This window comes from Microchirus variegatus (assembly GCF_963457635.1).
Source record: "Microchirus variegatus genome assembly, chromosome: 3".
Lineage (NCBI taxonomy): Eukaryota > Metazoa > Chordata > Actinopteri > Pleuronectiformes > Soleidae > Microchirus > Microchirus variegatus.
In genome coordinates, this window is record NC_139804.1 from 37451285 (window position 1) to 37468097 (window position 16813).

General features: G+C 40.9%; 4 protein-coding genes across 4 annotated transcripts; all 4 read right to left on the reverse strand.

The window, feature by feature from the left end:
- Positions 1-1104: 1104 nt before the first annotated feature.
- Positions 1105-2201, reverse strand: LOC310924515 (claudin-4-like; the record flags this gene model as incomplete). Its single annotated transcript, XM_083886277.1, has 1 exon — positions 1105-2201. The coding sequence occupies one exon, from the start codon at positions 2199-2201 to the stop codon at positions 1569-1571; it is 633 nt and encodes a 210-aa protein (XP_083742403.1). The 3' UTR covers positions 1105-1568.
- A 1534-nt stretch (positions 2202-3735) lies between these two features.
- cldnf (claudin f) lies at positions 3736-4663 on the reverse strand (the record flags this gene model as incomplete). The annotated part of the gene is made up of 1 exon (XM_083886275.1): positions 3736-4663. The coding sequence occupies one exon, from the start codon at positions 4661-4663 to the stop codon at positions 3914-3916; it is 750 nt and encodes a 249-aa protein (XP_083742401.1). The 3' UTR covers positions 3736-3913.
- A 3091-nt stretch (positions 4664-7754) lies between these two features.
- On the reverse strand, positions 7755-8402 carry LOC310924514 (claudin-4-like; the record flags this gene model as incomplete). Its single annotated transcript, XM_083886276.1, has 1 exon — positions 7755-8402. One exon carries the CDS (start codon positions 8400-8402, stop codon positions 7755-7757), a length of 648 nt encoding a protein of 215 aa, XP_083742402.1.
- A 958-nt stretch (positions 8403-9360) lies between these two features.
- On the reverse strand, positions 9361-10397 carry cldna (claudin a). Its single transcript, XM_083886279.1, has one exon. The coding sequence runs from the start codon at positions 10311-10313 to the stop codon at positions 9690-9692; it is 624 nt and encodes a 207-aa protein (XP_083742405.1). The 5' UTR covers positions 10314-10397; the 3' UTR covers positions 9361-9689.
- Between the last annotated feature and the right edge of the window lie 6416 nt (positions 10398-16813).

Genomic DNA, 16813 nt, shown 5'->3' on the forward strand with positions numbered 1-16813 from the left:
TTTGTTGTTTTTATACTTTCTACAGTATTTTATCGTTTTATTCTATGTTTTATTGTTTGATCTTAGGTCTTTTAGGTGTCATGTTTTTATATTTTATTTACTTCGTTTCAGCTATAGTTATTGTTTTAAAGTGCTTTATAAATAAAGTTGAATTGGATTGCACAACTTATATATGGGTCCTGATAGTTTTAAAAGTTTTTCCCAAAAAACTGCTCAGAATGGGCAAAGATTATTATCAACTTTACCAAATTCATTGAAACATTTTAATGATATATTTTCATTTGTAAACACAACACAGAGTTAGTTTTTAGTTGTGCCCAAAATGGTAACCACAACTGTTTTGATCAAGACTGAGATTATGGACTTTTTAGGATTATTTATCATAAATGTTTTAATTTCAGTATTGCTAATCTGAGCATGGGCCTTGTACATTTTTAGGGACGTAAAAATGTCTGAAGTTTGGGAAACCTGGGGCCCCCCTTGAAATGCTGGTGTTGTGTGCACTAAAAAAAGAAAATAGTTGACATTGGCTAACCCTAACCCAATAAATTAAGCTAATTGAAACTAAAGCTTTTTTTAAAAAGTTATTTGAAGAGAAAAATGCTTACTTTAGAGTTTAATTCAGTTAGATAGTTATAGTATAGTATAGATAGTTAGTTCTTCTTGGTACAAACTAAGGCGACACATTGCAGGTCAACGTTCCTGTGGAAAAGCTTTGATTGGCACTCGGCTCTGAACAACTGGTTAAGCCGGTTGAACGCCCGCTCAAAACAAGATGGATGTTTTCAAATGCACTGTAGTTTAGTTTTTATAAGTACACACAATCTGAAACGGACAGTTTCCTCTATGAATGAGGGGCGGAGTCATCACTGAATCCCCCAACCCTGGTGTAATCAATGGACTATGTTTAGTGAAAAGTCACTCCACGTAGATTCTTTCACTTCCTCGTCAATTATGCTGTACTTTTATTCTACTTTTCATTGTCTCAAATTATTTTACTACACATCATCAGTGATGACCTCACCATGATAGTAGAACTTAAACTACAGAATAAACATGACTGCTCAACCCCGGATGAAGTAAACAAGGACACTTATATGAATTAAGTAAATGTTTTTTTTATTAAAAATCAGCGATCTTTCAATAAACACATAAAAGTGTTTGAAACAATTGTAATAAAACAAACAAAAGATGCTTGTCAAATATCTTACAAAATAAATTCACACTATATTACATCATCATCATCATCCTCTTTGCACAGCTCACATTTTGCCAAACTTCGAGAGAAACATCAGGTTTGATACAAGCTAAATATAGAACAGCTGTCATTGAGTCCAGTCTTCGTGCTGATGGAAGATTCTCACACCGCATCTCTGCCGTGTGTTCCTCGTTCTTTTTGAGAAACTTCGTCCACCGAAAAAGACCGCAGAATTTCTCAGAAAATCAGTTTTTACTGCTTCAAAATGAGACAGAACGTGTGCTGCTCTCAGCAACTCAGGAAAGAAGGGGTTTACTCAAGAAAGGTAAGATAGTTTTCAGTTTTTCTTCCGCAGAAGAGCGGCGCTCTCTCAGACGTAGGCCCGGCTGGTGGCCGTGGACCTGGCGCCGGCGTACTTGACTGGATACTCTGGGCTGTCTTTGGGTGGACAGGAGCTGCAGAGGAGGGCGCCGCCCAGGAGAAGAAGCGCCGCTGTGCCCCAGCCGATGTAGAGCGCGGCCCCCAGCTCTCGCCTCTGCGCGTTGGTCATGATTGGGTTGTAGAAATCCCTGATGATGGTGTTGGCGGACCAGCACACGGGGACGAGGATGAGGACGCCGGCGCAGATGAAGATGATCCCCGCGGCGATGGCCACCTTGGCTTTGGCGGTCTGGTCCTCCACAAAGTTGGTGCACTTGCCGCCGGCGATGCCCAGGATGACGCCGAAGGCCGAGACGATGATGGCGATGACCACGAGGGCCCTGGCGGCCTGGAGGTCCTGAGGCAGAGCCAGGAGAGAGTCGTAGATCTTGCACTGCATCTGGCCTGTGCTCTGCATGACGCAGTTCATCCACAAGCCCTCCCAGATGACCTGCGCCGTCACAATGTTGGCTCCGATGAAGGCCGTGACCTTCCACATGGGGAGGGCGCACACGATGATCGTCCCCAGGAAGCCGATGACGGCCAGGGCAAAGCCCAGCATCTGTCGTCCCAATGACACCATGGTGAGTCTGTCTGAAGCGTGGAGTGTTTCTGGAGTCAGATAAGTGTGCTTTGTAAAGCTGAATAAAGACTGTGGCTCATCTTCTTCAGTTATAAGGATGCCTTTCACATGAAGGTGGAGTCACGACTTCCTTCCCTCTGACCTGAAACCTGTGTGTGGTACAACCTTTCCAGTCGGACCAGATTCTTCACATTATCTGTGTATGTGGACGGGGAGCAGTTTCGACGAGATGAACATCAACGACTCTATGTAAATGAGGCTCTCTCGTCAAAGACGCCCCACATTCCTCGTTCAAACAATGCAGTGCCAGTGGCCGGCGTTTGATTGGGCCAATTACTGGAAGATCAGGTCCAGTCACTGGTTTCAGGTTTAAAAAAACAACACCAACATAGTTGAGAGTATCACCGGATGTAAGACGTTTACAGAGCGCGCCGTTCCCCCCCCCCTCTCGGTCTTACTCATGATTCTGTTTCATCATTGGAAAATATACACCAGGAAGTGAGCAATGTTTTTTTCCAATCAGAACGAAAGTTGTCACAATTACAGATGTTGTAGTTCATTATATCATAAATTAGTTCGTCACTAGTTGGGTCAGCGATAGAAAGATTCGATTCGATTCAAGAAATTCATTATTATTTTAAAAGAGATGAAGGAAAACTTAAAATCACACAAAATCAAAGACCCAATATAGTACAAAAATACTTTCTTATATTTCAAAAACCTTGATTCAGTATCCAATCACCCAGTTGTAATAGGGCCTTGTTAAAAATGTAGTCTTTAAAAAATGTAAATTCAATAGATGGAACAACTCAACTTTCTGAGATTTTTAAAATCCAGGAATTGGGTCAAATTTCAAAATAAAGGTTTGCGTCATCCAGTAGAAGCCTCGACATGTTCTACACATTTTTCCATGTAGTTAATATTTACATTTACTCAGTTTGTGTTTGTTCCAACACTGTTGCTGCAGATATTGTTTGCTTTGTACGTGTTTGATCCAAAACCAGTACTGTCGGGTTTAAATCGACCACATGCAGCTTTTACCAAGTCTTTTCTTTGATTGTTTGGAATCGTTGTTCGTTTGATCGTTAGTCATGTAGTTGTAGTGTGTCAGAGGGTGTAGAAAAATGTTTGTTTTTAAAATGGAACCAGTATTGAATTAACTTTAAAAGGCTCGATTTGTTGCATCCAAACTCTAAATGAACCAGTTTAGTTCATACCAGAAGAATCATGTGTTTCTTGGAAATGAAATAACGATCTGTTTTTTAGTGTATTATCCTGATTAAACTTGACAAAAACTGGAAGAATAATGTGTTGACCAGTGGGGCAAGTTCTGACAAAGACTCCACAAACAAACATGAGAATAAAGTACAAAGATTTTTATTCAATCTATTTCGAAAACAGCCTCAAAAAAATAAAGTGGCGACATGCAATCATCACAACAACTCAACAATTTCATCATCACTATGTACAAAAGATGCTCTCAGTATGACAAGAAAAATAAATATATTACAACACAGTGCACACACAGTCGGGTTTGACACAGAGTTTTCTCACACGTGATCAACATTTCTACTTTAGAGCACAGGGAATCTTAAAGAGAAATCATTTCATTATAGATCACATGATTGTTTGACCTACCAGTGTCTACAAGCACAATGTGTAATTTAGGTGCTATAACACAGAAACCTTATCTCTTCAGTGTCTCCTCGGTTTTACTGGTACTGCCTGACAGAGTATGTACTCGGTACTGCGTAGGGCTTGGCGGGGACGTAAGTCCCTGACGCCGTGTACGGTCGGCTGGACGCCGGCGCGTACGTGGGACCGTACGCCGCTGGGTTCGTCACCGGGCCCGAATACGGGTACATTTGTCCAGGTGGGTAGTATCCATACATGGGTTTCTGAGGAGGACACGAGGTGGTGAGGATGATTCCACCGATCAGGAGAATAGCAGCAGAGGCCCAGCCGATGTAGATGGACGCGCCGATTTCCCTCTTCTGCGTCTCGATGGTCAAGGTGCTGGTGAAGTCCGAGATGGTGATGGTCGCAGACCAGCAGACGGGGATCAGCACCAAGATGGCGGCGAGGATGAGGAGGCAGCCGCCGATGATCACCACGTTGGCCTTCGAGGCGTCTTTCTTCAAGCAGCTGGTGCACTTGGCGCCGATGAAGGTGATCATGAAGCCGATGAAGCCAAAGACGAGCGAGATGATGACCAGGGCGCGGGCGGCCTGCAGATCCGGGGTCAGCCTCATCACAGACTCGTTCAGCTTGCACTGCATTTGTCCCGTGCTCTGCATCACGCAGTTCATCCACAGTCCGTCCCAGACGATCTGGCCGGTCACGATGTTGGCGCCGATGTAGGAAGTCACTCTCCACATGGGGATGCCGCAGACCACCGCCACACCGACCAGGCCTATGAAGCTTATGATCTGAGCTGCTGTTTCCTTGCCAATCCTCCCCATGGTGAAGAGGCCTCGTTTCGAAGCAGAGCTCTGGTTCTCCCTTGGCAGTGATGCAGCTTCCTCGCTCCTCTGTGAGAGAATGTAGAAGAGGAGGTGGAGGAGGAGGAGGGCCGGCCGACTGTCAGGTGAGTTCTTCCTGCCAAACAAGATTCCTCCTCCAGCGAGCGACGAAGGAGTGGCACGTACTTTTAAACACACTGCTTTAACTTTGGTGCTTGACAAAACAAACCTCCGAATGCATGGAGAGGATGGAGGCAGTGGGCGGAGTCAAAACAGCTCAACAACTTCAAAAGGTCCTGAAACCACCAGAGTGTAAATGATGGCAAACGATCAAATGACTTAGGCGACTGTTGTTTTCACAATGAGGCTCTTTGCAGATTGTTGATTGGAATTCAGAGTATTGATGGGGGAAACACACACACACACAGCGTGTGGTTTCCATGACTTCAGAAGATATTACATTCATTTCCTTGAGACTTACCTAACCGTAACCATAACTACTACTGGCCTAACTCTAAAATTCACCTTAAAATTTAATAATTTACCTTATGGGGACTTGTTTTTGTCCCCAAAAGGAAGACAATTCCACCATAAAGTGACTGTGTAAATGGATTTAAGTCCTCACAACATGAGGAACACATTGAAAAACAAACACACAGGTTTGCACAGCTCACTGCAAACACTAGTTCTCACCTTGACCATAAATATTTAATCAATAGGTTAATAACCTTAACCTAACTGCAATTCAAATGTTAACCCTAAACTGAACCAGTTCCTCAAATAATTTAGGTTCTGCCTCACTATAGCCAGGTTTGGTCCCCATGAGGACCATAAGGACAGTGTTTATGCCAGAAAAGGTCCTGAAAGAGCACAAACACACACAAAATGCACAACCAAAAGTGAGTCTAGTCTAAAGAAACAGAAGCAGCAAAAAGCAGGAAATTGTGAGGTTAATTCCTGTTTTGCTTCTTTTTAGCTCAATTCTGCTTCTGATTATTATATAGTCGATCGCGTTTTAGAAACAGTTACGGTAGAAAAACAGTTTTTAAATTCACACCATGATGTAAAGCAGGTATTTAATCAAGTTTGAGTCACTGACAAACACTAAATTATATAGTCGTTTCTAAACAACTCACCACACTGGTATATTAGTGCAAGGACATACATGTAGGTGCAGAGAGGGAATAATAGAGGCACCTAACTTTGTGGTAGAAGTCAGAGGTTAAAAAAGAAAAAGTGTTGCTTCAAAATGAGCCCACGCAAATATCAGGAGTCAAGCTGTGGTTGAGTTAAAGCTGAGAAAAGAAAGTAATGATAGTCACCTCGTAAGAATATGGAGACACAGAAAGTACACTACTGTTCAAAAGTTTGGGCTCACTTAGAAATGTCCTTATTTTTGAAGGAAAAGCATTTTTTTCAATGAATATAACATTAAATGAATTAGAAATACACTCTATACATTGTTAATGTGGTAAACGACTATTCTAGCTGCAAACATCTGGTTTTTAATAGAATATGTACATAGGTGTATAGAGGCTCATTTCCAGTGTTCTAATGGTACATTGTGTTTGCTAATCGTGTTAAAAGACTATTGGATGATTAGAAAACCCTTGAAAACCCTTGTGCAATGATGTCAGCACAGCTGAAAACAGTTTAGCTGGTTCTTTGACGAAAGGGCAAAATTGTTATTTTGTATAAAAATCATTATTTCTATTCTCGTCAATGTCTTGACTATATTTTCTATTCATTTTGCAACTCTGGAAAACACAAAAATGGTATAGGTGACCCCAAACTTTTGAACGGTAGTGTAAGTCTCATCAAATGCAGCTCAAATCTGTCGTCTAAATAAGCTGTTGACACAGAAACCTGATACTGTGTCGACTGTTATTTCCACACTGATGACGGACGTCTGTTTTGAGACAGCTGATAAGGGCGGAGAAAAGAAAAAAACATGAGTGAAATGGTAAAGCTTGACATGTTCAGAAACATAAATCACCACAGCTGTTTGTTTGTTTGTCTCTGAGCAGGATCACGCAGAAACATCTGAAATTTCCACAAAACTTGGCGTGAGGGTGGAGTGCGACTCACCTCGTACTAAAACACATTTCCAATTATAGAAAATGGTGCTTTCCTGCTTTCTTTTAAGATCACACGAGTTGAAAAGAACCAAAACCAAAACCTTCTTCAAGAAATTTCACCAGTGGTTTTATTTTCCCCTTCTCCTTTCATTATACGATCGTATTCACCACGTAACGTTGGAATGATGTGAGGGAAACAATAAGCATTCAATAATAGTGTGATTTATTTACAGGGATAGAAAAAAAGTACAATCTCCCCCTAAACAAACACAGAAACTCTCACAGGGTCTGTTTTTTTTTTAAATGCTCAACACAAGAAAGATGTGAGAGAAAAAAAAGGTAAAACATGAAGGAAACAGTTATGATAATCAGACAAAATATTTACAAGACCAAATCAGTCTAGAAGTTGTAGTTGTTTTTTTTACATTATTATAATGCTATTGCTATTGCTAATGCTAACGTCGACGGTGACATTGTTCCACTAAGGTGTGACCGACAGAAACTGTCACAGGAAACGACCCTGAGACGAGGGTCAACTACATAAATACACTAGAGCTGAAACAAATAACCGATTACTAAATTAATCGTCAACTAATCAATAATAATAATCGATTAATCGGTTTTTAAGCTTTCTTTCATTATTAAAACAAGATTTCTGATTGTTTTAGCTTCTTAAAATGTGAATATTTTCTTTGTTTCTTTGCTCCACATAAACAAAGAAATCATTCAAACTGAATCATTTTGTTTTGTGGACAAAAACAAGACATTCGAGAACATCGTCATTTCCAGGTTTGACAAACACGGATCAACGTTTTTCAACATTTTATGGACCAAACGATTCATGGAGAAAAAAATCGTTTGTTGCAGCTCTAAAATACATTCACTGCAGTAAAAGGTCACAGTGTATTTGCACTGCCTGATTCTAACTTAAGCTCTAAAGCTAATTTTCATTTCCCTCTGCTGAGTTTCCAGTCACATTCTCCTCCACGTAGGGAAAAAGACAAAAAATAATTTCATACGTATTCTCTTGACGTGGACACCGTCTTCGGAGGTGTGTATTTGGGCACATAGTGGGTACTATAGGGGGGCTGTTGGTGTTTGGGCGGGCAGTTCCAGCACAGAAGGCCACCTCCCATTAGCAGCAGCGCAGACGCCGCCCAGCCGATGTAGAGCGCCGCTCCCAGCTCGTACTTCTGCGGATTGAGCAACATCGGGTTGTAGAAGTTTCTGATGATGGTGTTGGCCGACCAGGACACGGGGATGAGACAGAGCAAGCCCGAGATGATGAAGAGCACTCCGGCCGCGATGCACGTCTTGGCCTTGGATCGCTCGTCCTCGATGCAGTTGGTGCACTTCCCTCCGGCGATCGACAGCACCACGCCGAAGATCCCGGTCAGGATGGAGATGATGATCATGGCGCGCGCCGCCTGCAGGTCCTGCGACAGCGCCAGCATGGAGTCGTACACCTTGCACTGCATCTGGCCCGTGCTCTGCACCACGCAGTTCATCCACATGCCCTGCCAGATGGTCTGAGCCGTGATGATGTTGGCGCCGATGAAAGCGGTCACCTTCCACATGGGCAGGGCGCACACCACCACGACCATCAGCCAGCCAATCAGAGACATGGATATGCCGATGATCTGAATCCCCTGAGAAACCATCCTCGCTGCAGGTTGAACGCTAAAATCCCCCAAAAGAAAGACAGGAGTGACGGCGCAGGCTCTTATTTATAGAGTTGTCGCGTGAGAAGATGGGACAGAGACACGAGGGTGATGTGACACCACAGTCCTCGCCTGCTATTGGCTGCACAGAGTTTACACACAAACAGACCCAGTGACCTTTACAAGTGCTGACCTGCCACAAACTCAGGGCTTCAAGGTCAGGAAAGAACTTCCCTATTCCCTTAACAGCAGAAGTTTAATATGAACAACAATGAAGAGTCACTTAATCAGTTTTTCATCTTTTCAGGAAGAAAAGTGGACAAAACTTGTATTCATTTTTAGCCATGTTTTAATACTGCTACTGTTACCTGCATGAGTGAGAAAGATATTATAGGATGTAGCAGGATGTAGGATGATTCTTCAAAGCAAGGGGGCAGTGTTGGACAAAACATCACGAGAGAGATTTAGAAGTACTTTTTTTTTTATATAGTTGACGGAAGTATTTATTTTTATTTAAATTCATATTTATTGAAAGGCAAACTAAAAATATCTACATCCATCCCATAATTCAGATAAGTATTACACAGAAATCCTATTGTTCTGGATGATTTTGATCCAGGAGAAGGTGCAACTGCCCTTAAGCACTACTATTAATGAACTTACTACAAAAATATTCACATAATGCGTTAATTGAGTGTATTTTCTTGTTCTTTTTTCTAGTTTAATTCATATAAAGTTCTTATAGAATATCTTAAAAGATTATTTTTATCTACTTTTCACCAAAACGTTTTTTTTAGGGGTGATAGGAGCTGTTAAAGTCAAACTGAAGAATGTTTTGTTCCTCATAGGTGAATAGTTTTTATATTTTATAGGCAAACACCTCGTGTTTTTGTTCATGTTACTTTAAAAACAAATTATAAAAAACGAAAGAACACAAAACCAAATAATTCATTGTTGACAATAATAATCTTTATTTACAGGTTGAAAACATCATGTACAAAACACTTTTCTTTCTTTTTTAAATGAAATGATATGTAAAAAGCCACAAAAATAACAATGACCATATAAGGAAGACACGATTCATCAAAGTAACAAAGTAAATGCTCCATGTTTTTGTCGAACAGTTGTGTGGGTGTGGTCCAAACCAACCCAGATGTTGCCGTAACTCAACATCAAAGTACTGCGATCTGGATAAAAATCAACGTGAAATTCAAATCATGCTCGACCACAAAGTCTTTTCATTTTTCAGTCTCTTGTCCCCGACCCACCCTCTCATCGTCTCCGTCCTCAGACGTAGTCTTTGGCTGTAGTTGAGCGGGCGGCCGAGTACTTGGCAGAGTAGCTGTCCTTGGGAGGGCAGTTAGCGCAGAGGAACGCACCGCCCAGGATGAGAAGGCCTGCGGAGCCCCAGCCGATGAAGAGCGCAGCCCCCAGCTCCTTCTTCTGAGAGCCGACCATGAGCGGGTTGTAGAAGTTGTTGATGATGGTGTTCGCCGTCCAGGACACGGGAATGAGGCACAGGACGCCGGCGATGATGAAGATGATGCCGGACGCGACGCAGACTTTGGCTTTGACGACGTCGTCCTCCACGCAGTTGGTGCACTTGCCCCCGGCGATGGACAGGAGGATGCCGATGATGCCGATCAGGATGGAGACGATGATGAGGGCCCGAGCGGCCTGCAGGTCCCGGGACAGGGCCAGCATGGAGTCGTAGACCTTGCACTGCATCTGGCCCGTGCTCTGCACCACGCAGGTCATCCAGATGCCCTCCCACGTGGTTTGAGCCGTGACGATGCTCTGGCCGATGAAAGCGGTGACTTTCCATTGGGGCAGAGCGCAGGTGACAATGGTCCCGATCCAGCCGATGATGCACAGGGCAATGCCCAACATCTGTAAACCAGCTGCTACCATTGTGATGAAAAGATTCTTGTGCAGACGTCCAACGATTAAAAAAATAGAAGAGTCCAACGGTTCTGTGTCTGAGAGTGTGTGTTGCTCGTGAGATCCGCAAGAGTAAATGTTTGGACAGGGTTGGAGTGGGTCTTTTATACAGTTAACCCGGGAGGGGCTTGACACATACACACATGTAAAAAAAAAAAACCACACACACACACACCATACACTGTGTGGAGCTGTGACGAAGTGACTGCCCTCACCACCCCCCACTCCCAGCCCTGGGCATGTGTCATCATGTCAAGTTTTGGCAGGTGCAGGTGACTCAGAGTCACTGAGAGCAACGGAGCAGACTCTCAGAAATACCTTCAGCCACACCCTCAGAATGATACTGTGAGGTATCATCATCATCATCATCATCTTCTTCTTCTACTTTGCCTTTTCTGTTATATTCTGTGATGAAATCCCGACACTGCTCGTGTGCGTGCGTATAAAATGTCACCTTTTAGGAACCATCAGCTGTTTTATAATTATGACCAAGTGCTAGCAAGTAATTTTCCTCATTTTTGGTTAAGTTGGAACTAAAAATGAGGAAATTACCCGAGTCACACATTAAAGTAAAGCAAGGTAAGCCACTTCCTTTATTTCAAGTGAAGCAGAACAAAGAGACATTTAAAGGCAAGGAAGTCTCAAATGTCGATGATGATGTTAGTGACATAATCTCTGATCTTTTCAGCTGAGGGAGTTTCAGGTTGAAACACTCACAGCTCTGTTTGCAGCATTTGTTCTCAGTGAAAAACTTCTTTGAAAAACAACATTTAAGTTTAAAATGACAGAGTAATAGACTTTGCCTTCACTGTTATTCTTTTAGAGATTTGATCGATGAGGTTCTGTCATTTAAAAACACTGCAGAGAACAGAATCCACCTCATATCTCCACACTGTTTCTTGATTATTATGACGCAAACACAACAGCGGAAACATGAACGGCCAAATCGCGACTTTCTCTGAAGCCACTTTTCAATAATAATGAGTGACTTCAAACAAACCAGACGCTGTTTTCAATGATCAGTTATCGTACACATCAATATATTTGCACAGGTCCAAACAAAAACAAGGACTTTTGATAAAGATGCCATGAAAACAGAACTAAATCCCATCTTTCTTCAAATTCTGATCACACTATAAGACTTTTTTTTAAGGAGATATATAATAATCCAGAGAGGATTGAAAAGAGAAGAGCTATAAAAACATATCTGACCTTTCAGTGATGTCGACGTCAGGCTGCAGGAGGTCACAGCCTTTCTCGTCTGTTGTCTTTGGAGGAAAATGTGCGTCCCCTCTTGAATCAGCAGCAGTCGTGCACAGCAGTAAGAGGACATCAGAGATGTAGGAAAACACGGCAGACACCATGCCAAGTGATTCCATTTGACAAACTGAAAAAAAAAAGAAAAAAAAAGAGGGAATAGTGAGAAGGGGCAAAGAGAGAAGGGAATCGGATTGTTTCACAAATGAATAGAGGCAGTGTTTAAGATGCCAAAAACTGCCTTTAGGACTATAATGCCTCTATTTTATCCCAGGTAAGATCTTTAAAGTGACTTTGGCCTGGATATGGGGATTAGGTTCCACACACACAAGGAAGGACAGAGGAATTTTCACAATTAAGACTCTGAGGAGAGATGGTTTCAGGGTGAGATTATGGTGTGGAACAGGGGAACATGCCTGATACCACATAAGAGTAAAACATGGCACCTGTGCCCGAACAAGAACGAAGAACTAACGTACATTTGCACTTTTTCAAATCAGACTGACAGGGACAACGTCAATTTGAATCAGCAAAGTCGACTCTGCTGATTCCAGCAGCGGTGAGAAACTGCCGGAGGGCGACAAGGTGACGAGTGTCAGCAGGTAGAGTGAGACAAGTCCAGACTTCACTGTGTAACGGCTGCATATGGCTTCACCCAACCCTTCAGTTAAAAGGCTGGGTCATTTATTCATATTCATACAAAGTCAAACATATTTCAACAGACTGCAGAACAGACAGACACTGGCATCTGAAGTGTATTATGTTTCTTAGATCTATCTATCTATATCTCTATCTATCCATCTGTTAGCTTAAAGTTAGCTAAAAGACATTGCTAGCTAAGAGAAGGCATTGCCATCTATCTATCTATCCATCGGTTAGCTTAAAGTTAGCTAAAAGAAGACATTGCTAGCTAAGATAAGACATTGCTATCTATCTATCTATCTATCTATCTATCTATCTATCTATCTATCTATCTATCTATCTATCTATCTATCTATCTATCAGCTTAAAGTTAGCTAAAAGAAGACATTGCTAGCTATTTCCGTATGTTTTTGATATTAATATATTTGTTTTTGCATCATATGCTTTTATGATGAATCATTTCATATCAAAACAAACGCTTTTACTTTGAAATTCATCATGCATATCTTTAATGTGATATCATGATGGAATGTTTAGGATGTGTAGGTTTTTACATACATGATATTGACACTGGTGTTTAATACCAAAGTGAGAAGAAAAAACAGCTAAAGTTAAACCACGTCTGCCTCGAGAGAGGAGAGGAGGAAGGGAAGGAGGCTAGTGAAGGTATAGAGGAGAGACTGAGAACAGGAACAGTTGTGTAACAGGTGTATTTGAGAATGATGTCATTAATAACAATAATCATCCAAGGATTGATGAGGACAATAATAATAATAACGTTAATAGTAATAGAACATTAACTGCACATTAACTAATTAAGTCTAAAAGCCAGGTATTAACTTCAAGAAAGTATTTAATGTTCTGTCGTCTTTACACGTTTAAAGTAACATTATTCATCATCAAAACTTGTAAACTCATTTAAATCTAAATGAAAGACCTTACATACGAGTTAAAGGCCTTGTAAAATAAAACAGTGTGATCGCAGCAGAATGTGTTCACTAAAGCCACAACCAAAAACGATGTGGCAGTAAAAGCTAGCTTTATTATTGACTTAAACAGTCAAGAAACACCGTTGCGGACAAGGTTTCATCTATAATGCATCATATTTTATTACTTGAATAAGTAATAAATATAGAAAGTTATTTAGCAATATGTTACGGAGTAGTTACCTTCAGTTTACACTATATTTGGTTACATTTATTCTGTTTGACAGTTACATCTGGCCCATTATGCTGATGTGGCCCTCCGTGAAAATGAGTTTGACACCCCTGGGTTAAAACATCAAAACGACGTCCTTATTTGTGAGCCAACTAAAATGATTTCTTGCCGAGAACGTCATTTTATTTTAAGAAAATCATAACAATGTTCGATGACGGCGTTTGTTTGTTTTCCCTCCTGAAGTTTCATGCATGACACCGGGGGAAGAATGTTTGTACCTGTGTGCGATGACATCACAGCGAGGCCCCGGGGCTGTTGTCCAGGTACAGTCACAGTTTCAGTGGGTAATTTAAGCTCGGCGAGCGTCCGCGGCGTGGGCTCCTCGCTGAGTGAGTCACACGTGCTCAGACAAGTCAAACAATCACATGACACAAACAGGAAGCAGAGTCTGTGGAAGAGATGAAGAGAGATGTTTACTGTTTACTCATCTTTTTCGGTGAAATATGACATAGTTTTTCTTCCGTTATCAGAACACAAAGATTCAGGCACTTCCTCTCTCGTTATTTATCAGGTTGTATGGGATGTTTCTCCTTCCGTAATCCCAGATACATTGAAGTGAAATATGAAGTGATGTATATGTTAGCTGGCATACACATCAGTTTTACACAGTCCATGACTCTGGTTGTGAAATATTAGGGAGTGACTACGCTTTCTTTCTTTTTTTGCAGTTGTGAAAACGTTTTGTCCCATTCGTGGGAATTGGCTGAGTTGACTTAAAAAGCACAGAAGCAGCTTTTGCTTCATTATTAATGTTCGTTTATCACTCCTTCACTCAGTGGTGAGAACAAACATCTACAGAAAGAAATGTTTAGATTAAATGTAGAATGAAAAACGGGTCATAAATAACCCTAAAAGAGAAGTGAAGATTGAAGAAGAAAAATAACAACCGACAGCTGCGTCTAACTGAAACCAGTCTGACTCGTTCCCGCTCCCATAACAGGTGAATATTTTGCAAGGTGCTGTAACAAGTTACTGCATGTGTGTGTGTGTGTGTGTTCTCAGGGTATAACAGGTTAGGTGCACCTGCCGTTGCCTGAATAATGACGACGTTTGATTTGAATAAAAACACATCGCAGAACGACCTGTGGTCCAGAGAAAAAAAGACCTGCAGGGTGATTTCACTGTTTCGAACAGACACGACTGAGACAGAGTTAAAAACTGTGGTTAATAAAAGTCAAGTTTCAGTTTCGCTCTGTGTTTGAATGGATTTAAGAGTGAAGTGAAGATAAGCTATTCCTTGTAACAGCAGCAAAGAGAGTAAAGTTATAGGTCATAAATAATAACAAACATGCATTTTCACATCTGTGAATTTACAGTGAACAGCACAGGAGATATTGTGTGTGTGTATGTGTGTGTATATATACACACACACACACACGTATACACATACATATATATATACACACACACATATAGATACATACATACACATATATATATATATATATATACACACATGTACACATATATAAACACACATATATACACATACACACTTATATATTCTATTTTATATACATATATATTACAGCGAAACAGTTTTCCATGATGTCCCCGAACAAATAACAAAAAACAAAGACAAAGTCTTGTCCTGCATTTACTGCAAGTGAACCTAATGCTCTATAGCAGCCATGACCACTAAAAGTGTGGGTCGCGGCCCCCTAGTGCTCCGTGACGGTACTACACGTTGGCTGTGAAAGGTCACTATAATATAAACTGATGTAGTTTTATGTTGCTCTAAAATACGTAGGATAGAGTGCAAGAGATACTTGGAAGTTTAAACTGCATGTTATTTTTCTTTTATCTGACCTTGTCTGGTTGATATATATATATATATATATATATATCCACAGATATCCACATGCATGTGTTGACAATAAAGAGAAGTGGACTAATTGTTCATCTATCCTATGCTCACATGAAAACACTAATATAAATAATATATGTAGGAATTATTAATCCTGTAGTCTGCCATGTAGGTTTAAAAGTTCAGGTTTGAACCTCGGAGGATTTTCAGATTTCAAAGTTCTATTTTAGCCATTTTCATTGCAGGTCACAGTACGAACGTCATGGGCGTGTGTGTGAATGAACAAATGAATGATGTCCACCGTCACTATCCTTACTTTGCATGAACTGAACAGAGGGTCATTGTGTGTGTGGTGAGTAACACCTGTGCTTTTCCTGCTCAAAAAAAAAAAAAACCTGCCAAAATACACTCCCACTACTTCCTTTCTGCATGTTGTTTTCAGGGCGTGAATTCCCCCGACTGCCACTGCTGATGGTTTTTAAAATATCTAAGCAGGCGGGGGAGACCAGGAAAGTCATCCAGGGCGTTTTCTAGTCCGTCAACACAACATTGATACTGTATCATAATGTAGAGTGGCTCCCCCTGCCTGTCACTATGTGAACAGCCTCACATTGTCTTTGAAGAGACTTTTTCTAACCCTTCACTTTAAACCACAAAAAAAAAAGTTATTTCTGATTGTTTGTTTGCTCTTGGTTAAATGAACCCTTAGTAACTTTATTTGGACGAGTGGGTAAAGAGTAGTGAGTCTCAAAAAGCACATTTAAAGTAACACATTAAAAAAAAGTGTTGGATTTAACGTAGGATTTTGCCTCTCAGGCTTTCAAACGTCTTTCTCTCCACTGAAGTGAAATATTAAAGACAAGAAAAGAGAAGTGCAGATGTTTCGGGATAACATTCCTCTGACTAATCAGTTTCTGTTAGGTGTGTGTGTGTGTGTGTGTGTGTGTGTGTGTGTGTGTGTGTGTGTGTGTGTGTGTGTGTGTGTGTGTGGAGGAGGTGAACCACACCGTGATCATCCTGACCGCTGACCCCAGGTGACCCCTGTGAATTAGAGAAAAGCCTGTAATGACAGAGAGCTCACCTGTCAGCTGACCTCAGTGCTCCCTGCCTGCTGACCAACAAAGAAGCAAACACACACATTTGATGACGACGTGAATTAATTTATTTGGTTTTTAAGAATTGGAATTCAAATAAAAACATTTACAAGTCTGTAAATATGGAATATAATATACAATGATACTAAACAGGAGAATAAAATAAACTAAGATACTTCAAAAATGTTATTTTCATATTTGTTATTTCATTGCAGATTACAGATTGTAAGAGATACTTGGAAGTTTAAACTATGTTATTTTTATTTTATCTGACCTAGTCTGACATAGATATATATATCAACAGATAACCACATGCATGTGTTCATAATAAAGAGAAGTGGACTAATTGTACATCTATCCTATGCTCACATGAAAACAATAATATAAATAATATATGTAGAAATTATTGATCCTGTAGTCTGCCATGTAGGTTTAAAAGTTCAGGTTTGAAC